This window comes from Mycteria americana, chromosome 10, assembly GCF_035582795.1.
Source record: "Mycteria americana isolate JAX WOST 10 ecotype Jacksonville Zoo and Gardens chromosome 10, USCA_MyAme_1.0, whole genome shotgun sequence".
NCBI classification, from domain to species: domain Eukaryota; kingdom Metazoa; phylum Chordata; class Aves; order Ciconiiformes; family Ciconiidae; genus Mycteria; species Mycteria americana.
In genome coordinates this window covers 12,303,575-12,328,889 of record NC_134374.1, presented here as the reverse complement: position 1 = coordinate 12,328,889, position 25,315 = coordinate 12,303,575, and the positions used below count along the sequence as shown (strand labels likewise).

Below are 25,315 nucleotides of genomic sequence, written 5' to 3'. Positions count from 1 at the left end.
GCCGAGGCTGAGGGATGCTGTCAGGGACTCGTTCCTCTTGGAGAAACTCCTCCTGGAGGAGCAGCTCTGGTGGGATCCTATGGAGATGGAGGAACACTCAGCCTAGAAATGCCTAAAAACGAGCCTGGAAGGGCTCAGCTGGGCACCACGCGGGGCGAGTAGGGTCACTGGCCCCTGCTGGGGAGGACTCCAGTGCTTCTGCTGGCATCGGCTGGGAGGGAGCCACTGAGGTCAGCGGCATCAGCCCGGTCGATGCCCATCTCTTAGCTGGTTTTGTCACCCTTATTCGGGCTCCTTCTCTCCCCTTTCCCCCCAGCCCGCTCTCACGCACCCAGACCCTGCGCTGCCCATCGACAGCGAACACCGGCAGCGCTCGGCCGAGCCTCGGGCAGCTGCCCGCCCCGGGGGAGCGGGTTCCCGTGCTGCTAGGGACTTGGCTGGGATGGTTGAGGGCTTGATGGCTTCAGCTTCACTTCCTGGAGACAGGTTCTCAGCCCTCCCTGAGCGGGTAACGTTGCTTCGCTCATCCGGCGAACGCTACCGGAAAGGATGGGTGACCAAGCTGGAAGCGTTGAGAGGAATAAAGTGAGGGCGGGAGCTCCGGTGGGGTCCATAGCCAATGTCCAGTGTCATCAAGGAGAGGCCTTGTGCCTTTGGGACTGTCAGACCAGGTCCAATTTATTTAGAAATGGGGCCGAGGGGCATCGCAAGGCTCCTCGGTGCCCCCGAGCAGCGGTTGTTGCCTTAGAGAAAGCAGCGCAAGGAGGGAGCCCGCAGCGGCTCAGGGGGCAGAAGGTCCGGGTCCTGCTTGGACCTCGAGGTTTTTGTTTCTGGGAGAACGGGATGTGCGTGGGTCTCGGTAGGGAAAAGCCCCTTTCCAGCCTCTCTGCCCCGAGCTTCTGTTAGAGGAGCTAATTCAGGTTTGCGTTTAGACTTTTTGGTAGCATCGGGGGTGGCCGGCGCCTGGGCTCCTCCTGACGCCTCCTGAGATGGGCAGGAAGAGGGGAGCTGGACGGGCGCGTGAGGGGGAGAAGGCGGCTGCGCCCATTTCCCAGAGGTTTACGGACCAAGCGATTCGCCCGAGGGGAGGGAGCCCCACGGTCGATACCGGGGCCCTTTGCACCCGAACCCGCCGCGCTCCCGCCGCCGCCTGCCCACGCTGCCGGGCTGAACCGAACGCGTCCCGCGCACCCGGGGTCGGGCCGTACCCGCGACGCCCGGGCAGCGCGGGCCCTGCGGCCGGGGCCCGCGGCGTGGCCACCGCGGACGTCCCCGGGGGGCGGGGGGGGGGGGGGGGGGGACGGGACACGGGACACGGGACACGGGACACACACACGACGGGGCCGGGGGGCGGCGGGGCCCCAGGGCGGGCTGTCCCGGTGGGCGCAGGGGGGGAAGCGGAGCCCGGGGCAGACGGAAGCGCTTAAATAGAGCCGGCTGCATCCCGCAGGCTCGGCGCTGCCCCGGGCTCCGTTGCAGTCATTATCTGGGGAGCGGATGCGCGGGGCTCTATGGGGACCGCTAATGGGCCGATTCAATTGCGGCGGGATGACGCCACTTAGGTAAGCATTAAGAGCTCCAGCTCCGGGAAGGCGAGCGGCAGAGAGAGGGAGAGAGAGATGCTAACGGGCAGCGATAAATCCCTCCCTCCCTCCCATCCTCCACGCTGCCCCCATTCACGAGCAGCGCCGGGGACCAGCCCGCGTTCCCAAGCCGGAGCCGGGCAGCCCTCCCGGGCTCCCCCTCGCCGCCCCCGCGGCCGGCCCGGCCCGGCCCCGCTCCCGCTCCCCGGGCCGCGGAGCGCGGCCCGCTCGCGGGGCCGGCCGGCCGGGCGCTGCCCCGCGCCCATGCCCGCCGCCGGCCGCCCCTAGGCAGCCCCGCCGCGGGCGGGCCGGTGCCCCGGGGCCGGCCCCGGCCGGGCTCGGCGCTCCGCGGGCGGATGGACCGGCGGCGGCGGCGGCGGCGGGGTGAGTCCGCCCGGCGCGGCCGCGGGGCGGGGAGCGGGCACGCGTGGGCTGCGCGCGGCGGGGCCGGGCACGGGTGGGCTGCGCGGGCCGGCGCTGGGCGCGCGGCGCGGAGCGGGTGGAGACGCGCGTGGGCAGCGCGTGCCGCGGGGGCGCGGGTCCCCGGCCGCGCGGGGGCCGTGAGCGCGCGGTGCAGCCGGCGGCCCTGGGCGCGCGCGTGGGGCGGGCGCGGCGGGGCCGGGGGCCGGGCGTGGGTCAGAGTCGCGCGGGGGCCGCGCGCACCGCGGGGCCGGGGCGTCCTGAACGCGGAGGGGCGGCGCGCGCGGCGGTGCTCGGCGGGCGCCGGCACGCGTGGGCCGTGCGCGCGGTGGGGCGGGGGGCTGCGGGGCCGGATCCGGATCCCAGCCGCGCGTGGGCCGTGTTGCGCGGAGGGCTGGGGGAGCCGGCACGCGGCGGGGCTGTGCGCGGGGGCCGCAGCCCGCAGCCGGGCCACGCGTGGGCTGCCTTGCCGAGCGGGGCTGGGGGATCGGCCTCCCGCCACCGCCCCGCTCCACCCCGCAGCACCCGGGGCGGGGAGAGGGGCTCCCCCCGGAGGGAAAAGCCCTCTTCTCCCACCTGGGCGCCCTGTGCCGCTCGTCCCCGGCTTGCAGCCGTCTCCAGCCTGTAAATCATTTGCTTTTACGATCCCTCCTCTGGCCCATTATCACACGAACTTTATATGTTTGGGGCTGCTGGCGGCCATAAAGCTCGCCCGGTTTCCGGGGCTGGCACGCCTGCCTCGCAGGCAGGGTGTGAGGAGGAGGAGGAGGCTGGGGCCACGCTGCCCGCTCCCCCCCAGACGGGCAGGTAGGCAGGGAGGGGTGCAGCAGTGCCTGGGGGATGGTGGGACCAGCGGGGGCCGGGATATGGACTGGTCGCAGCCCCGGGATCGGGCTGGAGCAGGGAGGGCTGGGAGCGGGTGGGGGGCACTGGGCTCCCCCCGGGGGGGGGGGGAGGGGGCAGGAGCGGGGTCCCAGCTCCGGTCATTCAGTCCCTCTTTCCCCCATCCCGCCGGACTGGAGGACCCACGGGTCCTCTGGCTCACGTCCCCTTGGGTCCCAGAGGGACCTTTGCCTCCCCCCGGCCCCCAAGCCTGGGTCCACGTCTAACCCCTACGCCTGGGGATCGTAGGTCCAGGAGCGTCCAGGCCCCGGTTCAGTGCTGGGGGTCCTCCCAGGACCTGTCTTGCCTGGGATGCTGCGTTCAAGCCCTGGACCCAGATCCTGAGTGTCCACGTTGCAACGCACTGCGTGGCCCGATTGCCAGCTCCTCTCTCTGCCTGCTGTCCCCAGGGCTCTGCTCCTCCTCGCAGCGTCCCCTGTGCATCTCCTCCTGCCTAAGCACGGCTCACGGGTCTCCTTGTGTCTCCTGAGCTCCAGGTCTTGCAGAGAGGATTGGGTGCAGCTGTACTGGGTCTGCCCTTTGGCTGCTCTTTATCTCCCCGTCCCACTGCCTCCATCGCAGCGGGACCCTCCGCTGCCTCCGTCTCTCCCTTTTGGGTCACACCTTGGTTCAAGCCCCACACGGGAACCTCACGGGAGTCCTGCTGGCTGAGTCCTAAACGCCCAAGTACTGCCAAATCCCAGCGCACAGGTTAGAGGGGATGGACACCCAGATGTGAGCAGCTCCTCCCCGGGTGTAAATCAGCATCGTGCCCTGAACGATCCCACCCCAAGATGCAATCTGGGTCATGAGGGACGTGGGAACCCACTGAGGCTGCTCTCTGCTCCCTTCTGCATGGTCCCTAGCTGCGGGCTGAGATGTGTCACATCTCTTCAGGGGTCCAGGGGGCTTCAGGTCACCAGCTTTTGCTTTAGGAAGACCTTCCCAGGTGAGGAGCTCAGTGGCAGCAGGTAACAGCTCGCAAGAGGGTGTTTTGCCTCTGTGGCCCGTTCTCATCCTGGCAGCGTGCTCACAAAACCTTCCCTGGGTCAGCCGTGCCCTCCTAATTCACCTTGATATTTCTGTTAAACAAATCCGTATCCAAATCAATTGTGGGTGTCCTGGGAGAGCGACTCATTCACTGCCTGCGTCTCCCTGGACGGGGTGAGCATCTCGGTGGAGATCGCATGGAGGGGGAGGCAGGTGGGCTCCACGCGCAGGAAAAACCCAAATCTAAGCAGATCGGTGGCCTTTTCTTTCCGGGGAGGGGGATGGGAGAGACCAGATCTTGCTTGAACAGTCAAAGTAAGTTGCCTTTGCTTTTCCCTGCTCTTCAAGGTCAGCCTAGCTAATGAAAATCAATCTTCCCTCTGCCTCTCTCTGCTGCATGAGCAGATTCTACCTGTGGCCCCTCACCTACTTGAAAGCCTCCGCCGCCGCTGGCCGCCTGGCCTGCTGACCATGTGCAAGGCCGGCGGGGAGCTTCCTATTGAAACAGAGTCTTCCTGCGGGCCCGGGCACCGTGACAATATCTGTGTCACTGAGGGATCACGCATTTGATCTGCCCGAGGAGAATGGCTTTGTCCCAGGGAAGTTGGCTGTGCACGGAAAGCACGTATCTGATATTGAAATCGGGGCTGGAAGTGCTGGGGGAAAGCTTTTCGCTGGGGTCTGGCATGCAACGAATGGCTTCCGTCCTCTGCGCGCTCCTGGGCAGCTCCGTTTTGCAGGCAGCAGAAGTGGGAAGTTTCTCCCTCCCTCCCTCCTAAGGGCCAAGACCTGGCTCCGTTGCGGACCCACTCCTGCCTGCCCCCTCTCCTCGCCCAGCCCCGCAGAGGTTTCACCCAGACGCCAGCAGCAAGGTCTGGCAGCCCGACGTTTTGGCGATGGTGCTGATGCCGTGAGGTCAAACCTGCCGGGGAGGGGAGTTGTGGGGCAGGGGAGTCCTCCCTGCCCAGCCCACAGCCCTCGGAGGGTCCCGTCCTTCCCTCTGGGTAAAGCCGGCGCCGCTGCCCGCGCTGCCGACTCGGGAAGTGCCGTTTCCTGAAAACAACAGCAAACAGCATGGCAGCCTCGGTGCGGGGAGCAAGACGGGGCTTGCCTGCTGCAAAGTCTGCTTTCCCTGCTTCTCCCCGTGTTTGTGCCGGGGTTAAAGAGAAACCTGCCCTTCTCAGTGTTCGTGACGGGGGTAGATTGGTTCCTGGGCCGTCGCTGGGTTGTGCATGGGAAAACGGGATGCTGCAGTGGGAACCGCCAGGACGCGGGGAGTCTGTGGGCTTGGCCCGTCCCTGGCCAAGCGTGTGTCTCCTTAGTTGCAATTTGTTGCTGATGCTGCCTGAAATTAAATGTGTTCAGATCCCCTCCATCCCCATATCCCTGCTGCGTACAGGGTATGGCACCGGGAGGCTGCTCGGGGTGTGCTGGGAAGCCCCAAACCAGAGTCTCCTGCTCCGGAGGAGATGCCGTTCCCAGTTTTGTCACTGGCTCTGGATAAGTCACAGCTTCAAGTTTCCCCTCCCCTAGAGAGGGCCAGCACTTTCCCCTGGGGAAGGAGAGGGAGGACAGACGGGGTCCGTCAGTGCTGGCAAGGGGTGGGAAATCCTCTGGAAGGACACGAAAAGCTCAAAAGCACGGGGAGATGCTGTGCCCACCTGTTACAAGGGACAGGTCTTACGGCTCTTGCCTTTTGGCCACGTCCAGCCTAAGTCTCCCCAGGCACAGAAGCACCTTCAGTCTGGTTGTTGGAAATAACTTCATTAGGGAGTTCTCCAGCCAGTCTTTGCTTCCTGGTTTGTATGGATGGATCCGTTCTAGAACGTAACACAAACGTTTTCTCTGTCTTCCTGCCCCATCCTTTAGGTTTTTTAGATGTGCCCTGATGCCGCAGGGTCTCCTCGTTCCTGGAAATGCAGCTCTCTTCCAGTGTGGCTGAATTCAGCTGTGACGAGACGATGGACCCACCCGCTGAGGACTTCCAGCAGGTCCTGTCCATTGACCAAATCCGCTCCATCCGTGCCAGCAACAACTACGTGGAGAGACCGGCCGTCTGCTTCCAGCAAGCCCGCTCCAACCCATCCCTGTCCCAACCACCACACAAGCAAGAGTGGTCCCAGGACCGCCTGGTGTCTTCCACCTTCCAGGACCTGCACCGCAGCCACAGCCAACAGCACCAGATGCCACCTTTGCAGCAACACATGAGCCATTCCAGCACGGCCAGCTCCGTCTCCCAAAGCACCACCGCCTCAGACCAGCGCCTCCTGAGCAGCCTCACGCCCTCCCACTCCGGGCACTCCCTCGTCCGGACGCAGCCCCAGGCTGGCGAGCTGAAACCGGAGGAGTCGCCGCTGAAGGGGGTGGCGGAGAAGCCCACCCTCCACACCGGCCACCTCTTCATCTGCGAGGAGTGCGGGCGATGCAAGTGTGCCCGCTGCACGGCCGCCCGCAGCCTGCCCTCCTGCTGGCTCTGCAACCAGCGCTGCCTCTGCTCCCCCGAGAGCCTCCTCGACTACGGGACTTGCCTCTGCTGCGTCAAGGGTCTCTTCTACCACTGCTCCACCGACGACGAGGACACCTGCGCCGACGACCCCTGCTCCTGCGGGCCGGGGTCCTGCTGTGCCCGCTGGGCTGCCATGAGCTTCCTCTCTCTCCTCATGCCCTGCCTCTGCTGCTACTTTCCTACCCTGGGGTGCCTCAAACTTTGCCAGCGGGGTTATGACGGCCTGAAACGACCCGGCTGCCGCTGCCAGAGCCACACCAATACGGTCTGCAGAAAGATCTCCTCCTCCAGCGGCACGCCTTTCCCCAAGACGCTGGATAAGCCGGTATGACCCTCCCGGGGAGGAGAAGCAGGCTTTACTCCTCTTCTTCCTCCTCCTTCTCCTTCTCCTCCTCCTCCTCCTCCTCCTCTCCCCTCCGTCCCCCTCTTCCTTCGGCTCCCTCCTCTCTGCAGCGTTCCCCCCTACCCACCGTCACCTCCCGGGAATGAGACGGGTGAACTGGGGGTCCCCCAGCCTGTGGGAGCACGAAGGCGGCTGGGCGGCCGGGGGAGCTGGCACCAAGCTGGTGGGAAATGGTGGTTTTGCACACGCGGGTGAGGGACCAGGAGAGGCAGAGAGAGCTGGCCGTGCCCCGCTGGGAAGGGTGACCCGGGGGTCCTCGGGACTCTGCTCTCGGAGGGTTTTAGCAGCTGCCGCTGCCCCGTGGTGCGGTCCTTCGCGATGAGGGGAAGAGGCAGGTCAAAGCGTCCCCTGTGCAAGACTCCTTCAGGAGCCGGACCTCCTTCTCTCTCTCTTTATGTCTCTCCAGCACTTTTCGTGGGTGGCCTCTCTCCTCTCATGTGGCCGTAGGTCCACTTTCCCCAAGGGGCTGGGGTGCCGCGGGGTCCCACCGGTGGCAGCGGCTGGGGCTGGGAGAAGCAAGCGAGCTTCAAAATGAGGTGGCATCGTATTTTTCTGTCTCAAAGAGGAAGGGAAGGTGTGGGAAGCTTTAGAAACCTTCTGGCAGGGGAAGGAGCTATTGGAGGCAGCCCAGCCCACTCACTTCTGCCCGACTGCAGTGAGGGAAAGGTCCCCTCTGGGATTTGGCTGAGAACAAGAAGCTGGTTTGAAATTGCCATTCATTTCTCAATGCCTTGAAGGGCTGCCTCCAGAGCGCAAACCCCGATGGGGCGGGAGCTGCCGCCCAGCTCCATCCCACCACCGAGCAGATGCCACAGGCACCGGCTCCGTGCTCCAGCCCCGCGAGCCCCGATCTGGTACCTTCCACCAGCACTGAATTCACTTTAAGAAAAATACCCCAAACCCAACTGTCAACAGCTGCCACCCGCGCTGCTCTCCCCGTCAGTTAGCACCAACCCGGGGGGACTCCTCCGCGGGGACTTCTGCACCTCCTGCTTTCGGCTGGACGGAAAGAGAGAGCAGAAGGGGGTGTCGAAAGACGGGAGCCTGACCTTCCCTCCCTGCAGAAGTTGCCTTTGAGTCCTCACCTCGCTTTCCTTGGCCCGCCGGCGTGTCACACCAACACCAGCGTCACGCCGGCAGGCAAACCCTGCTGGCACTGCCGAGGGTATTCTGCAACGGTGGCTGCCTGCGGCAAACTGGAGATGGGTCTGAACCAAGCCCTGGGGCTGGGCCATCTGCAGACCAGAAGGAAACCTGAATCGGGGTCAGTGCTTCACGGTTTACTTCCTGTGATGATAATAAGCCCAACCCATCACTGCGGTTGGGGGGAGCTCCTCCTGGTGCTGGACTCAGCCCCATCTCCGCTTGCAAACGCGCGGCGCCAGCTCTCGGCTGTGACCCCGCTGACATCGGCCGGTCGGCCGGGGGAGTTTGGAGCCGGGACGATGTCCCAGTGCTCGGCTCTGCCTGCCTGTCCCTCCTCTGAGGTGTGTGAGTGCAGAGGGGAGCGAATGGTTCCCCTGCAGAAATATATGCAACGTGTCCCTTGGCTTCCTCCAAGACCCTGCCATCCAGGGCTCACCCGTCGCCTTCCCTCAGCCACCTCTTTACGTAGAGTTCTGTGGATCTATTTTTGTATATATAAATATAACGTTAGGATGGCTAGGTCTATTACTAATAATATTCATGATACTGCTGTGAATGGTGCCAGATGCAAGGTTTGGCTTCCTGGTACACTTGCACATGCTGGAAGATGATTTCCCAGTCTGTTTATTGCTAATCCTAGACCTTTAGTTCCTAGGTAGTCGGGAGAGGGGGAAAGGGAGGTTTACAGATCGTCCGGGGGGGGGGTCTGCTTCGCAGAGAGAAGGTAAGATCTAGTGCTGGCTGTGGGGCGAGGCAGGAGGTCGGCTCTCACGATGGGATTCCTCTTGCCGTACATTTGCTATCTAAAGATCACGGCTGATCCAAGCTCCCTCTGTTGCAGAGAAAAGCGGTTCCAGAGGGTGATTCATCCCGCTTGAAAACATTATTCATTAAATTATGTTCTGGCAGCGCCTGTCTCCCTTGACCCAAATGGGACCCAAACATTGAACTCGCGATTCCCTGCGGCAGGGGAGATGAATCCCATCCCTGGTGTGAACTTTGTGCCTGGGGCGTGTTACGGACGTGACCGAAATCCTCACCCTGATTTCACCTACAGCCTGAGGGGGGATGTTGAAAGATGCTTCCTCTGGCCAAAGACGGAGAGCCCACTTCCATAAGCTGCGGGGAATTCAGGATGATGCTCTGGGTTACAGTGAGGATCTCCTGGCGTTAAGAAGGGAGAGGGCCACGCCTGTGCAGTTTGCACATCCTCTGGGGCCAGCCCTGGACTCTGAAATCATTTGGGTTTTAAGGCAATGACCTTCTCAGAGGATGCCCTGTAGGTGTGTGTACCCCCATAAGATCAGTCCATGTCTCTGTGGCAGCAGTTATAAAATATATTGCAAACTTATTTATCTATATGCCAATAATTGCTTGGCTCCCTACTTCCAGAGAAGGGCAACGGAGCTGGGGAAGGGTCTGGAGCACAAGGCTGATGGGGAGCGGCTGAGGACCTGGGGTTGTTCAGCCTGGAGAAAAGGAGGCTGAGGGGAGACCTCATCGCTCTCTACAACTGCCTGAAAGGAGGCTGTAGAGAGGTGGGGTCGGTCTCTTCTCCCAGGTAACAAGTGATAGGACAAGAGGAAATGGCCTCAAGTTGCGCCAGGGGAGGGTTAGACTGGATATGAGGAAAAATTTCTTCACCGAAAGGGTTGTCCAGCACTGGAACAGGCTGCCCAGGGAAGTGGTGGAGTCCCCATCCTTGGAGGTATTTAAAAGCCCTGTAGATGTGGTGCTTAGGGACATGGTGCAGTGGTGGGCTTGGCAGTGTTGGGTTTACGGCTGGACTTGATGATCTTAGAGGTCTTTTCCAACCTAAATGATTCTATGATTCCAAGCGATGTTTGGGGGAGAGACTTCCACCAAGGAGCACCCTTCCTTTTGAACGCTCGGTTCACTTTTCTATTGGTGCTGACGAAACTCCTTCTTTCTAAAAACTGTAAAACTTTTTTAGGGAAAAAAGGTCCCTTTTTCACTGAGGATCTGAGGAACTGTCTCACTTGAATGATAATGTGAAACAGTTCATTGAAACTTTTTAAAGAAAACTAATGAACAGAATTTTCCAACTTGCTCTACTTTGATTTTTTTCCTCCTCCTTTTTAAATGGATCCTACTTGTAAATTTAGTTACCACCTCTGTATCTTTGCAATTCATTGCTTCCTCTCCTGATGGTGGAATGACTCAACATGTGAAGCTTCATCATTTTCACGGCCTCCGAAGTCATGCAAGCACGAGGTGACCTCCCCCAGGTGCTGGAGCTGTAGGATGAGAAGATGGCTGTCCACATACCAGCTCCCCAGAGCCAGTTTTGCTCGGCACTAGCACGGCGAGGCGGAGCCCTGCACTACTATTGCAGCATACTTACCTTCAGGAATTGGTAGGAGGCCAGGACGCCTGCCAGTAGCCTTCTACCTAATGGGCTTTTTCTGGGTCAGTGCGGAAGTCCCATTTCTACCGGGGAATTGTGCCATAGCCTGGGTGCAGGGCTGAGGAGTCCGGCCAGGTCTCTTGAATGTCTCATCTCCAAGAAATGACAAACCTGCGAGATATAGTTGATGAAATATGGGACACATAGAAGGGAATTGGAGAGGAGGAGAACCCCGGATGGGCACTGAGGGCTGCCCGACCAGCGCAGGGCTTTAGTTTGACTGTGTTGAGAGTAAAATGCAAAGCCGCATCCAGGCCTTGCAGTTGCATGGGCTAGAGAAGTTTAGAGCGGGTGGCCCCTACCCTGCTCGTAGGGGCAGGTGGCTTCACGTGGGGTTACTGCTTCCCAGTCCGTCTGGAGGGGACTCGGTGAGCTCCCGTTCCTTCCTCTCAGCAGAAAGGACGGGTTGGGATTTGCCAAAAGCTCTCCAAGGAGGCCAGCTCTGGTTCACGGAGCTCAGCTGGTGTCAGGAAGGCTGTGGGTAGCCAGCCTCTGATCGTGTTTTTTCCTGTGTTTTTCCTAACATCTTCAGACCAGATCCATCCTGCTCCCTCCCCATCTCCAGCTGCCAGATAGTTTGGTCTCCCTGCAGAGAGGACTCCAATTTTGGTTGGGGTTGTGAGCCCCTTTCCTGCCCCACCCTGTAATGAGTCAGATAACATCTGCTCCAGATGTTTGTTTGCAGCTGCTTGTCCTGGCAGTTTGGGTTTCTCTCTGTCCTGACGTGTCTTTTTTGGTTTTCTTATGGGAGAGTCACATGTTGACTCCTCTGTTTTCCGCGATTTGACAAGGATGGATCCGCTTTGCGAGGGAACATTTCTCTGTGTTGTCTGTCTCTACCGGTTGTGGGCTCCTTTGCCAGGAAACGCGCAGGGCTGTCGGGCAGATTTAGACAAGGAAAGAGAGACGCAGGTGCCAAAGGAGCAGGAGGCAGGAGCTACTGAGCAGGACCTGAGCTCCCCCTGCTCTGCTCCCCGTGCGGGAGCCTCCTCTTCCCACCCAGATCTCCAAAGTTCCATCCACACAAGAGCTTCTGCTGGTGCTTGCTTGCTCCAAGGCTTCCCTTGGTCCCGCTCCCCTCCTTCCCTACTGGCAAACGTGTGATCAGCCCCAGCACTGGTGAGGAGGGGTCGCTGGGGACCGAGGTGGAATCTCCCTTCCATCCCAGCTCCCCCAAACCTCCTGGTGGAAGGGTGGAAGTGGTCCTTGGGCTGATGTCCACCCATCCCTGAGAAGTATCAGCGCCAGCCAAGTACCTCGAAAAATAGGGGGGAAGCTCTTTGGGACTCTGCTCTCAGATTGCCATAAAATCCCACTGAGTTCCCTCTCCCCCATCCCCGCGTGTGAACCCAAAGACTGGTGGGCAAGTGTCATCGACCAAACGATGCCAAAGCACAGAATAACAGTTTATGAACGGCTGCTTTAGTGCAATAAAGAGGGATGAGCGGAGGGGTGAGAGGAGCTGCTGCAAGGTTTGCACGACTGGACTGCACGGGGAAGGAGCACACCATGCCCCAAACTTGCTGTTTCCAGCACCCGCTTTGTTTAGTTTGCTCTCTGTCTCTGGCCCTTGGGTATTTCGAGGCTGGAGAAAGCTGGGAGGTCTTCAGATATTGGAAGGTCTAACTTTTTGTGATCAGCATGTGAGGAAAGTAGATAAGGGATGTACCCCCCACCCCAAAGCCCATTCTTGGTCTTTAATAGGATCCAGTTCTGGCTTGTGTCCTTCAAGGAGCCCGCGGAGCCCAGACCTGTGGGATGCTTGCAGCAGCTGGAGGCTGCTGGTGGGCACCTGGTCCACGGGGGCCAAACCAGAGCTGTGATCTCTTTGGGCTCAGCCTGCTTCGGCATCTCTTGCAAACTCTTTCTCCCAGAGCGCAGGTTGGGAGCTCGCGCCGGTGAGATCTGTTGTCCTGCTTGGGGTGATGTTGCGGAAGAATCCCTCCCCTGAGGGCGTAAGGCAGGGAGGCTGGACCGTCCCCTTGCCGGGGGGCTGCCGGCAGGAGGGACGTGGGATGGAGGGGAAGCGATTGCACACCTCCGTGGGGCAGAGCGAACGTGCGAGTGCCGGGCGAGGGGAAGCAGCGCGAGGTCTCTCGCTGGGTCTCTCTCCTGCCGCACCTTCCTGCAGCACCCCAAAGGGCTTCAGCATGAGCAGGACCAAACCCACCCTGGTGAGCTGGCCTGGGCGTTGGGAGAGGAGGTTCCTCCCACCCTCTGTCCCGACGGCAACGTCAGCCGAGAGGCGCGTGGGCATCCTGGAGCTGGCACGGCCGGTCCCCGCCTTGCCCGTGCTGCCGCTCTGCCCCACCGGAGCCCCTTCCCCCTTGCCCTCCCTCTCCCCTCTGCCCACCCTTTCCCAGCCGTTCCCTCCGGCCCTTGCGATGCTCTGCGGACAGGCAGCGGCTGTGCAGCCTCCTGCCTCCCAGGTGTCCTCAGCACAAAGTTCTCCTTGGAAGACGGATCATCCTTGGCTTCAAAGGAGAGTCTCATACCAAGAACTGAAGCCTCTAATTCTCCATTTAACTGGTACAAAGGCATTCTGTACAGTGTATAAAGAGATCCCTCCCCCGGCTGTCTTTATTTGGGTTCCTTTCTATAAGGTATAATATATGTTTATAACCTGATGGCTGTTTTTTGACAATACTCTTGTACCTTTTAAGGGAAAAAAAAATTAAAAAAAACCAAAGTATTTATTTGAAAAGTTTATTTTAAAGATAAGAAAAAAAAATAACCTATTTATTTTAATGCACCCTCTTCTGTTTGGTTTTCTTCTCTTGCAAAGCTAATAACTGTTACTGAACCACTGCTGAGATGAAAGAAGTAATTCTATGGGTGGCTTCACAAGCCCACTTAGAGCAACTATTCAATAAAAATATATATTAATTTTGAATGTGGTCTCATTCTTGTCTTGGTGATGGCTGGGGCATGACTCAGACTGCCGCTTCGGCAGGGCTCTTACTGGCTGCGGGGTGCTGGGCGGCTGGGCTCGCGCTGGCGTGGGCTGAGCGTTGGGGGATCATTTTTAACTCCATGAGATCTCCCCTGGTAGCCCTCTCCTGATGTTTCAAGAAAACCTCAAAAATCTCAGCGCGTGCTTCCCTGCTGCGGCTGTCCCAGATCCTTGAGGAAGGGTAGGCTCCTGTAGCAAAGGGCAGGAGCAAGTAGGGAGGGACTGAGGTAAGAAATCCCTGAGATTTGGGGGATTTTCAGTCACTCCACAGAGATTCCAACACATTCCCAAATGCTTCTACTGCCAGGAGAGATGGGGTGATGCCACAGGGCAATGGACATCTTCTGCAGGAGGAGCTGCAGTTTGGCCAAGGCTGTCTCTTCCCACCAGCTGCAGAAGGCACCTCGGTGATGTGTTAGCCCCAAAAGGATGAATCTGGGCCATAGCACCAGCAATTGCGGGATCGGGCTGGTGCCTCTGATCTTTCCGTGCACGTTACAGGCCAGTGTTTCATGCACTTCTGCACGTACAGAGCCCAGCGACTTCTTCTTGGCTCGAGGGTGTCTTCTGTTTGCCTAAAGCTCTTCTCTCGCAAAGGTGGTGGATCTTTATTCAAGCACTTCCAGAGCATGAAGTCCTTTCACATAGATTTGGTGGCTAATGAATGCCATGGTTAGAGGCACCTCCCTTATTCCCATTTGAATTTCTTGGGTTCAGCTTGTAGCCCTTGACTCTGGCTGAACCTGTTTCCTCTAGCTGCAAGAGTCCTTTCGTAGGATCGTTTTGCTAGGCTAGATCTGTGCTCAAGAACCCTCTCAACCTTTGTGCTTAATTAAAAACATGCATTCTCCATGTCTTTCACCATAAAGCCTTTTCTCAGGCTGTTTTACTGGTTTTGGAGTCCTGTTTGTACCATCGCTGGTATCAGACCATGCTTTCCAAAATACGTTCCAATGCCTCAGCCACAGCGTTCAGGATCTGCCTCAGGGTTGTGGAGTACAGATGTGACTCCAAGCCCTGCTGTGACTCACTCTTCCCCTGCTTTTAAAACAAAAGGTGACTTTAGGCCATTTGTCACCCATTGGCTCTTTTCAGTGCCAGAGTTCCTCTTTCTTGGACACAGCCAGCTTCATTCCTCGATGCACAGCATTCTTTTAACTACCTTAGAGCCCTTTTGGTTTGTATAGTACCACCTTCCCAAGCCTTCCCTGTCCTCCTCAGTTCATGCCACCAAATCTTACTGGCATCTACAGATCTTTATCAGCGTGGTCCTGTAGAGGAAGGCTGAAGGAGAGCTCAGGAGCTGGACTGTGAGATTAGCAGAGAAGCCCGGGGAGGTAGCCTACAGACCACGACGATCTGAAAAAGATGGTAATTGCTTGCTTAGACATTTTCCTTCTCCTGTGCAAAGAAAGTCATTATGGTCCTAGGAATCAGAAAAAGTGACAGCAATTGGGCTTTCTCCTAAGATTAGGGTCATTCTTTAAACTGCACAGTCTTTTCTGTTTTGCATCCGTGTGAAGACTCCAGAGGCTCAAGCATACCGTGGCACACACCGTAGGGCACGGGGCCCCAGGGGAACTGGTGGTAGCACCAGGTCACAGTCACGTAGCTGTACAACCTGCACGGTTGAGTCACTCTTGCTGGTTTAGCCTAGAAGAATAAGCCACTTCTTCTTGGCTAACACAGCCAGATGTTGTTCAGAGCTGAAATGGCCTGTACCATGCTGTCCTAGGACCAGCATGGCCAGAGCAAGCTCAGCTCTACGAAACCCTCCCTTAGAGGCAGAGAAGGTTTTCTGGAAGTGGATTTCTGCCCTTTTGGTGTTGAAATCTTCCCTTGCGAGCAAAGTATGGCCAAGCTCAAATCCCTCTGAGGACGCCCAGGTGTAATCCAACCCTCTGCCTGTGCTGGAAACCCACAAGAAGCCAGCATCCCTCACCAGCCTGGGAAGGGAGCCTGGTGTGCTCCAGGAGAGCAAGGGTAGGTGTTTGCAGTCGAGAGGTTGGCTGTCTAGACAGTGGAAAGAAACAAGCCCTCTTAAGGACTCATTCATCTCTTCCTAAGATGGCTAAATAGGTCAGATGACTCATGCCCTGAAAGTGCCTATTTCTCTTCACTGACTACAGAGGGAAGGAGCTCTCGACAGCCCTCCACGACGAAGACATCTGAAGGTAACGGATCTGAACCTGGCTGCTGTGGCAGTTTCAGCAGGTCAGCAGAGGCATTCAGCCTACCCTGAGGATCCCAAGCGCTGCTTCGTCAGTGACTTCATCAGTGACGGTGATGAGGAGACGAAGGAATAATTAAATGCCATCTGGTTTTTAACTCACGCTGAAGGTGATAGGCATGTAGGAACCTGGGCATACAGGGTTGGATAGGACCAGGTAGAAGGTCAAATCTAGTTCCCTGCTGTCGCCATAGGTTGTAGGGACCGTGGAGCAGGAGCTTAGGCTGGAGAGATTTGCAGAATGGCTTCTCCACAACCATAAGCACTTCCTCGCTTGGCCATAGTCATCCTCCATGTAGGGCTGAGGGCAGCTTATTGCTCTGCAGACCTCTGACCGCTGCTCTGGCCTGAAGAAGCTAACGCTGCTCTGGTCTGGGCAGATACGAGAGCACAGTCTGATGTTGTCCCTGGGTCTGCCTTGCCTACCGCTGTTCAGAGCTGCTCAGTGATGTTTGGGAGATGGGGCCCTGGAGGGATCACGGGTTTGGGATTCACCCGGAGCGGTGAGGGTGCAGGTGTGGGGGCAGGAGCCTTTGAAATAGCCCAAACAAGAAATGACACCTGCAAAAGGTTCGCCCGTGCTGTGAGTGCAGCCCTGGGGATGCGGGGGGCCGTGCTCCCTACAGGCAAGAGGGTCTCCGTGACCCCAATGATGACAACGTGCCACAGTCCTTTTGCAAAATGGACAGTTTGCTTACAAGGACCCGGAAACGTCTGCAGTTTATGGCGCTGTCCTGATATTATAGACCCATGCTTTGGCCCTGCAAAACATCACGAGATTGGCTTAAAAAATCAAGATGCAGCTCACAGCAGATTCTTGTTTTTCGTTGCTGCTTTTGGAGGCTGACTGAGTCATGCTCACAAGCCTCTTTTGCCAGACACCAGGGCTAGCAGCTTCGCTGAAATAATTAAATGAGCACGGAGATTCTCATGTGAGCCCAGGAGCCAGCGGTTCAACCGGTGCCCCAGACGTCGCAGCCTGGGCATCAGGAGTCAGACTGGACACCCCAGACACGTGCCAGAGAGCGCAGAACACTGCGATGTGCAGAAAGGATCTTAAACCGGAGATGATGCACAAAAAGCAGGAGGGACAGGAGGTCCATCTTCCAATTTTAGTCCAGTCCCTGACATGCTCTTTCCTCTGGACTCCTCACTCCTTCCCCAGACTTTGTCCTTGGCAGCTACTGAGTGCTGATGCACCGAGCTGCAGGGCTGCTGGTGGTGTTGGGGTTACTGCCAAACCCCTGCAAGCACAAAGAGCGACGTCTCAGCCCCTGGCTCTGCCGCCAACTGCGTTTTAAAGTTCTCCACTGGTGTCTGAAGAAGCAACACTTTCCCCTGGCTGGAGAGATCCTCACCTGGGCGCTCCCATGGCATCCTCCCTCCCCGTGTTTCTGGTGCTCGGGAAGCGGCTGAGGTTGGGGATATTTCTTCCAGGCACATTCAGAGCAAAATTGTTTTCCTGAAATGAAATTCAAACTCCAAATTCTCCTGGGTAGCTTCTAAAGGATTTATTTCCTGTATCCACTTCCCCTGTGCCTTGCTGTTATTTGTAAGGACATTTGCATGAAACAGTAGGATCTCAGTCTTTTGATGTGCAATTATCATCTGCAGAAATGACTAATCAATTAAGGACAGTCACTACCAGGCTTTCTATTTATTTCTTTCTCATTGAAACCAGAGCAAATGTGCCCTTTTTCACAAGAAAGATGCTGTTTTTTTCCAGCCATCGCTGCTGAAAACTTCCCGACGGATCTGAAAATTACATCATGCCCTTCTTGGTCCCTGCGGTTGTCACCATCAGCACTGAGCTGGCCGTGCTGCTGACAGTGAGCAGGCAGACGAGCAAGCCCATGTCATTAGCCCTGCCAGCTCAGCGGTGCCAGCAGGAGCGGGGACATGCCAGGAATGGCTCGGATCGCACTTGGAGAGCAGCTCAGGCAGGTAAAAAGATGCCCAGAAGTGTAAGCAAGCATGAAGATACTTCATCCTAAAGGTGGTCCACCATGAGAGGGTTCAGCTAGAGGAGAGCTTAGACTTAAACTGCAGGTCTGGGCTTCCCCTAGGCATAGGGGAATTTGGACTGGAAGGGTTCAGCCCGTCTTTAATCACAAAGCACTGTGTGGGATTCTCTGGCAAGAGGCAGGAGGGCTGGATGTGTCTCTCCCAGACACATCTGGAGACGTTGGTGTCTCCTCCTGTCAGGAGCATCCCCATTTCTCTGCATGGTGCTGTCTGTCTCAGCAGTTGTCCCCACTCTGTTACAGGGAGCCGGGGTCGGGGTGGGCACGGACGGGTGGACAAGGAGCCAGCAGACAGCTCTGGCCGGGCTGCGGAGGGAGCAGGGGCTGGGCAGTGGGGAGGAGCTGCTGGAGGGGCACAGCGTGGTGTTGGTATTGGTATTGGTGGGAGGGAGAAAAAGGACGAAAGCAGAGTCCACAGGGGGAACGAGACGAGCCCGGAGACTGCCAGCACAAACCGCCTTACCCTCACGCTTGTCAGGACAGTGCCCGGCTCCCGCGCTCTGATGGCTTTGGGGTGTTGCTGGCTTAGACCTCCAATGCCATCCCAGACGAAAGGGCGACCACGGCTCTAGACCAGGAGAGGCAGGTTCTGCACTGGGGGACCGAGGCAGCTCTGCATGCGTATGCGTGCACAGAGCATAGGGAAACTGAAATAGGGGTCCGGGAGGCCCTGGATTCCCACCCTCATCCTGGCTGCTCTGCCCAAGAGAGTTCCCCACACAAGGAGAGGAACAGCCCTCCTGGCCGGACAAGCCCCCTGGTCCGGTTCACTGTATGCCCACGCGGAGACCCGAACTGGCCCAGTGTTCAGCAGCTGAGGGGGCAAATGAGCTTCAGAGAAGTGAGCCGAGGGCCAGGGGCCTTGCACTTGCCACCTAGTAAATAATGACAGCCAGACGCACTTGGGAAGGGGGTTTGCAGGAAACCTTTGCCACTGAGCGTGCTGGGCACTGCTGCTCCCCTTGCTTATCGCTGTCATGAGCATCCTGAGGAGCAGAGGGGAAGCTCCCACCCCAAAGACTGGGTTTCTCGCCTTTTCTCCTCTGCCTGCTCTCACCATTGCTGCTCCCAGAAACACCGTGTGACCCTGACGAGGGGGACAAAGTTGGGGGTGGCCCGGAAGACGAGAACAAGATGAAGCTGAAAGAGAAGCAGAGCTGTTTTGTAACAGCCTGCCCCTGGGGAGAGATCACACCACACCGGAGAAGTGCCTCCGGAGAGGTGCAGCAGGCACGGAGGTGACCAAATGAATTGACACCAGGCAATTCTCACTGGAGCTAAAGAGACGAAGTAATTGAAAATAAATGAGGGAACATGACACCTGGCTGGCGGATCAGTTATCTATAGCGTACCTTTCCTGAAATAACCGCCTCCTGAACATCATATGCTGAGGCAAAACCAAGGAGATGCACACGTAAAATAGGCCACTCCAGCAGGGACCTGAAGGCCCCTTTATTTTTAATCGAAGCTGTCAGAAGGGTTAATTGGATGGTGCACAGCAGTGCCCTCTGCCTGGGGTATCGGCTCCCCTTGCCACCAATGGGTACCGCGCACTACGTGTAAGATGCCCCGTCGTTCTTGTCCTTGGGCGAACACTTGGGGCGCAGACCAACGCGTCTGGGGGCTTCCCTGGCTCTCCAGCCTCAGAGAGAAATCCAGACACCCTGGGGAGAGCCAGGATGTGGTGCTCTCACCCCACAGGGCTTTGGGTAAATAGGGTAAGGAGGGAGTCATCAACTCATCGAAGCTCAAAAATGCTCCCCAAAGTCCTCTAATAGGGTCACATACAAGCCACTGACCCCACAATGGTAGTCTGCAAGCATCGTTCCAAAGTGCTTTTGTCCCTGATGGGGCATAGCTTTTGTCCTGCATGGGCTGTCCTCTGCAGAGAGGTGGAAGCAAAGGTGAGGAGAAAGGAAAGTCTGGGTGGGACTGGTTTGGGCAGTCGTGGTAACACCGGGAATTAAACTCTTCAACCAGCAGCCAAAACCACACCAATCAAATCACCCCACTGGCCCTTTCCATTGCTTATCAAGGGTGTGGGCTGATCACATCTTCCCCTTGCAGACACCTGGGAAACGGGAGGTGCTCAGCACCTTGAGGAACCGGGAGGTTTAACAGGATTTGGCTGCTGAGTTCAGAGCCCAGTGGCCCAGGCAATATATGGCTTGCACAGTGGTGGCTGATGGCATTGGCCGTGCTCTGCCCTGCACCCCTTGGAGGTCTGGTGCTTGCGTTGGGGAGTAGCTTTTTCCTGGCTACGGATATGGCACCGGGCATGACCTCTGCCCAAGGGAAAGAGCTTCTGCCCAAGGGAAAGAGCTTCTGCCCAAGGGAAAGAGCTTCTGCCCAAGGGAAAGAGCTTCTGCCCAAGGGAAAGAGCCTCTGGCCAAGGGAAAGAGCGTGTTGGTGTGTTCCAAACGGGGTGATAGCACCATCAGCCTGGCCCTGCCACGTGGTCCCTGGCAGCCTTGCTCTGCCAGGACACGGCACCGAATGCCGTGGGGATGGGAGCCACAGCAGCAAACGGAGGAGATCCTGCGGATAACTTGGTAGGTGGCCATTCCTGGGTGAACAGTTTTGGCTTAGACTTAACTGCTGGGTTTTCCTCCCTGATGAAGCGAAGCTGGGTTAAATCTCCCTTTGGAAGCCGTACCATCAAACCCCTGCTGTGCCAAGGAGGCACCTCAAGGTTTTCCCTTTTCATCTGTTCTTCTCCTTGTTCTAAAAATGAAAGAAACCAGGGCAGAAAGCAGGTGCCTGTACCTTTGGCACAGAGAAGTGGAAGGAAAAAAAAAAAAAAAATGACCAAGAGGCAGGTCTGTGCCTGAAAAAAAGAGTGACTTCCAAATACAGCGGCCCTCGACAAGTGCACCCGGAGAAGGCACGGTTCACACAGCCCCTCGGTGGGGTGGGCTGAGGGATCCCCACCGCTGTGCCTGTGACGTGGGGTGCAAGGCAGGGACGTGCACCCCAGCTGGGGACCTGCAGCACCTTCCCAGGGACTCCTTCCCTGGGGCAGAGGCTCGGCCGCGCAAGAGGTTGAGCTCTGGGGAGAGAAATCAGTTCCCCCTTTGCAAAGCAGCAACGTCGCTGCCACGGCTCTTCTGCGCAGACCGAGCGATTTTTAATGGGTGCCTCCATTACAAGGCAGACTGAGACTTTGCACCCCCGAAGCACCCCGGCTGTCTGAAAGGGACAGGCATGAACAATTCCTTTCTTATACCGAGATGTGCTGCTGATCTTTCTCTTTTACCTTTTCAGGCATCCCAATTTTTAGCGGTTCTCTTGCTCACTTTCATTAAATGAAGCAGAGGAGTCGACAGGCAACCAGGAGCTCTGGTGTCCCAGCTGGACTAAATTTCATGAAAAGAAAGCAAGAAAGAAAGCAAGAAAGAAAGGCTCTCCCTCCCCCTCCGACAAATGCAGCTGAAATCTCGTAATGAAAACATGGCCAACACTCTGCTCTGCCCTCTGCCCTTTATGGTGCAGGTTGCAAGGTCACAGAGATGTGGTCCCCCGGTATTGATCAGGACTCTTTTGGGCTGGCATATGGCACCGGGTTTCAAAGGCCGAGCAGCTAAAAAAGAATTAAGTGGGGGCAAAGAGTGGAACGTACCAGATTGAACTCCTGACACACGGGGGTCAAAGATCACTGGAGATAAAGCGGGTGTTGGAATGGCCTGTGCAATGTCAAAAATAAATAAGTAAGCATTAAAAATCAAGCTCCCCCCCCCCCAATGCTCGGGCTAAAAGCCCACCGTGTTTTGGAGGGAAAGAAATGGGCTGGATGAGTCTGACATGCTAGAGAATAACTAACGGGGAAAATGGCCTTGTTTGTACCTAGGGATGAGTGCAAGAGTGCCTTACCTGGAGAGTGCGCCTACGGACTTTACCACCTGGTATTTTGTGGGTTTTTGCCTTCCTTTTGAATGTCCCTCAGCTCCTCGAGGACAGAAAGACCAACTTCAGAAAGAAAGGGAGAGAGAGCGAGCTAGAAAGCAAACAGAGCATCCAGCACCTCTGGCTGTGCAGGAGCATCCCTTCCTAACTGGCAAGGTGAATGGGAGGAGAAGCAAGCAGCAGCTTCAGCAGTCCATGCTCCAGAGCAGAAGGGACGGGAGAGGTGGAAGAGTACAAAGAGGACTGGAAATTCAAGCTTATATCGGAGTTTTTTCCTCTACTATGAGCCACTGTGTCCAAAGGGTCAAACCAATGGGCAGGCTATATGGCAAGGGGCATGTAAGGAGGTGGTGAGGAGAGAGAACCGGGTTCTGCCCCCTTCCGTCAGTGGGCCCTTCTTGTGTTAGGGGGCACCAGGCAGGAAATGTGGTGCAAAAGTGACCCCCGTGGCAAGTAAATCAACAGCTTCAGCTAGAAAGCTCACGGGACGCCGTGTCTGGGTTACGTCCTAGTGAAGGCTGTGGCTTTGGTACCACATTGAGGGTGTCTTCCAGAAGCAGCCGGTTGCTTTTCTCCTCAGCTGACATTGCATTGCAAATGTCAACTCCTGAGCTACCTTCGAAGCAGAAGACTCCAGCCTGGCTCTTCCTTCAGGTCCCCAAAGAGGGGGAGACTCCTGAGAGAAGGAGAGGGTGTGTGTCCCTGTCACTTTCCTTTTCCATCCTAGTGTTTCTTGGTTTCCATGCCCTTGCCTCTGCTGACTCTTTGTAGTGTTTGCAAGGACACGGGTCCTCAGCTCCAGACACATGCTGAAGGGGTCACTGGTAGAGACTAGCTGTTTGGTCTCAGAGGAATGGGAGACTGTCAGAAATCCAGCAAAGGGCAAGGGAATGCGTGGAGCATTTCTGTGCTGGGTGGAGGCTGGTTTAGAGTTCACTGGTGCCTCTTTCCACGTGTGTTTCAGACCTTGTACAGGAGCAGGGGGATTTTGTCGGATCTGCCATCTCTTTGGGCAGCTCTACTAGTGGTACAGACCTCACGTGAGGCATCTCACCAATATGCAGCTGTGTGGCCCATCAGCAGGAAGGATGAATCTCCTCTCCGAAGCAATGACTCAGTAAAGGACCAAAGAAAGAAAGGATGGGGGAGGGTGTAGGACTTTCTGCAGCTATCACAGGACCTTACCAGGCACATCTGTGCTGCCTATTATGAGTCTACACTTGTCTACCAGACCAGACTCACCATAGCCTTCATTGGAGCCCTCAGCCTCATGCTGGGAGCTCTGGGGAGGGACGTACTCAGAGCACGGTCAGTATATCATGGGGACCCAAGCTTCACGCAGGCTGGGTGGGCTGGGAGCAGGCAGGGCTGGGAAGGCAGCAGACAGCTCAAGTTTTGTCTTCCTGAGTGTATTGTGGATGCTTTAAGTCCAAGCCACAGCAGGTTGAAGATCTTAAACCTGATTTTCCAGCTCCCTCATCATCTCCGCATGCAATGCCAGCCTCTATGATCTCCAGAGTCGTACTGAGGGTGAAAGGTACATGGCCTGGAGGAAAAAGGCATGAAAAGGAAGAAGCCTGGCAGTTAATGGACTTACCCCAGGCATCCTGTGGTTGTTTCAGTTCTTCCCAGCATTGCGATGCTCTGTGGGAAGGCACACGGCCGTACTGCATCTTCGTCCCTCTCTCCTGTCTGGGCCATGTAAGAGACTAATGAATCACATGGTGCCCTCATCTCCATCTTTACTAAAGCCCCCCCAATCTCTAGTGTTCAGTGCTGAGAGTCTGAGGCTCTTTCAACAAATTGGTGAGCTTGTTTTCCCGTCTGATTTTTGTTGCCTCCTTCTCTTCTTTTGTTCTCCCGGAGCCTTTCATATCCAGCCAAGGTGCTCTATCTTCTTTCCCCAGCTCTGCCTGCGGGGACACGCTCTGCTCTGCTATTTAATGTGTCTCCTCTGTTTGGTTCCTGATAGAATGAATTGCTCGGTGTGGTATGCAGCAGGGCTGGGTGTGCTTCCAAACACAAGTTATCCATCCAGGGTCTTGTCACCACGCGGTTCCACCAAGACACTTCCACCATGGACACCAAAGCACCTGGCCGTGAACGTCCAACAGCAATTTCTCAAAATTGCCTCTCTGAGCATTTCTAGTTGCGTGCTGAGAGCAAGGACCTCCCATAATGCTGATCACCTTACAAATGTTTTCATTTCCCTGGCTGTCAGGGTTAAAACCCTTCAAAATTTGAGTGGGCCGAGGGGTAGCTCGGCAGCCAAAGAGGACGGCTGAATACTTGGAGGAACGGGAAAGCGCCTGGCTGTGAAGCCCAGTGACACATCTAGAAGGTTATGCTACTCTGCCCTCTCCACTGACCTCTCAGGTGTACCAGACAAGATAGGCAAAACGGGATTTTGTGCCCTCATATGTTTCTTCTACATCTGTGTAGGTGGAATACTCTAAATGGCATATTATCCCTTCCGCTCTGCACTTCCCCCTGGCTTTGTACTTCTCATGAATGTTAGAAAATGTGTTCTAGAACTGCTGTACGATGAGCAGTCAATGCTTAGAAATGCTGCCTTCTGGTTTTTTTTTCCATTTTTCTTGGTGAATTTAGTACCAGATGGTAGCCTTACAGCCCTGAGAATGAAATGCTCCATAATTGACAGCATAACATGACTAGCAGCAGTGAAATCTTCCTCCCCTCTCTTCCACCGCTGAGACTCCGATGGTGCAGAGTGAATAATTTAGCATCCATCTCTCATTCAGCAAACACTGCCGGTGAGCTGTGCGAGGATGATTTTTATTAACTGGACGGCTGGATGCAATTTTCCAGCAAACCCTGTGTGCAAACAAATTGTAGCTGACTGCTGGGTAAGCGCCAGTGCTTATGACTGTCTACTGGTACGGGGAGATGAGGTGCCCACATCCTGTTACACCATCTCCTCTGCTCGTGAACTGTTTCCCAAGCCCCCAAGTAACTTTGCTGGTGAACAATCATGGTTTCATATCGGAGAGACTGTTTTCAGCAAGACACATGTTCGTGATGTTTTTTTGTTCCCTGGGAACACTTGAACAAAATCACACTGCCCAGCCTGGTCTGTAAAAGCCATTGCGGATATGGCTCATTGGGCTCGTGGGATCTGACCAAGAAAAACATTTATGAGCCCTTTTGTTTTTGTTCCATTTGTCCATTTCCGCCTCATTCCAGCATCAGGGTGACCGTGTTAGGAGGTGAGAGTGGCATCTGGTCTCATCGGGCCCCTTCGTTGCCATCGGCAGGAGAAGTTGTGGCCAGCCGGGGACCACGCTGGAGCTGTGGTGGTAGTCAAAGCTGGGGAGATGCTGCCAACCAGAGACAGACTGCTTTGGTTGCAGGTGAATTGCTGGTTTTGGTGTTGCCTCTCGCACACCAGTTGTTGCTTGCAACCTGCTGCAGATCCCAGCAGGTGAGTGCCAGTAGGGGTGGAAGGTCCTGCTAGCCGCTGTCCCCGCTGCAGACGGAGCCGGCAGCTATTTTGAGGTCTTCCAGAGCCTTGCAGTTTTGCAAGGGCACATCTAGATGGCTGTTGGGGAGTGTGATGGATACGAATCCTGCAGTGGGCAGGTAAGAAAACTGAGTTTGTTGGACAGGTGCCTGGAACATTAGGCTGTTATTGGAAACACGAGGCTTTTATGGTAAGTAATTGTAATGTTATTGGGCGTTTTCCTTAAATAGCCCACCACACTCCCATATGCCGGCAGCTGATGCTGAAGAGAGAGGTGTGTGCGAGTGCAAAAAAAGGAAGGTGAAGTGTTTTTGTTCAGATGGGATGTAAAATGGAGATCCGAGGCAGCCGTGGCGATGGAAGTCT

General features: G+C 56.6%; 1 protein-coding gene across 1 annotated transcript; it reads left to right on the top strand.

The window, feature by feature from the left end:
* The first annotated feature begins 1,439 nt into the window (after positions 1 to 1,439).
* SPRY3 (sprouty RTK signaling antagonist 3) lies at positions 1,440 to 13,221 on the top strand. Its single transcript, XM_075513140.1, has 2 exons — positions 1,440 to 1,562; positions 5,745 to 13,221. Exon 2 carries the CDS (start codon positions 5,792 to 5,794, stop codon positions 6,710 to 6,712), a length of 921 nt encoding a protein of 306 aa, XP_075369255.1. The 5' UTR covers positions 1,440 to 1,562; positions 5,745 to 5,791; the 3' UTR covers positions 6,713 to 13,221.
* The last annotated feature ends 12,094 nt before the right edge of the window (positions 13,222 to 25,315 follow it).

Excerpts from the sequence above, each read along its gene's own strand:
- SPRY3 (XM_075513140.1), top strand. The coding sequence starts at position 5,792 with ATGCAGCTCTCTTCCAGTGTGGCTGAATTCAGCTGTGACGAGACGATG.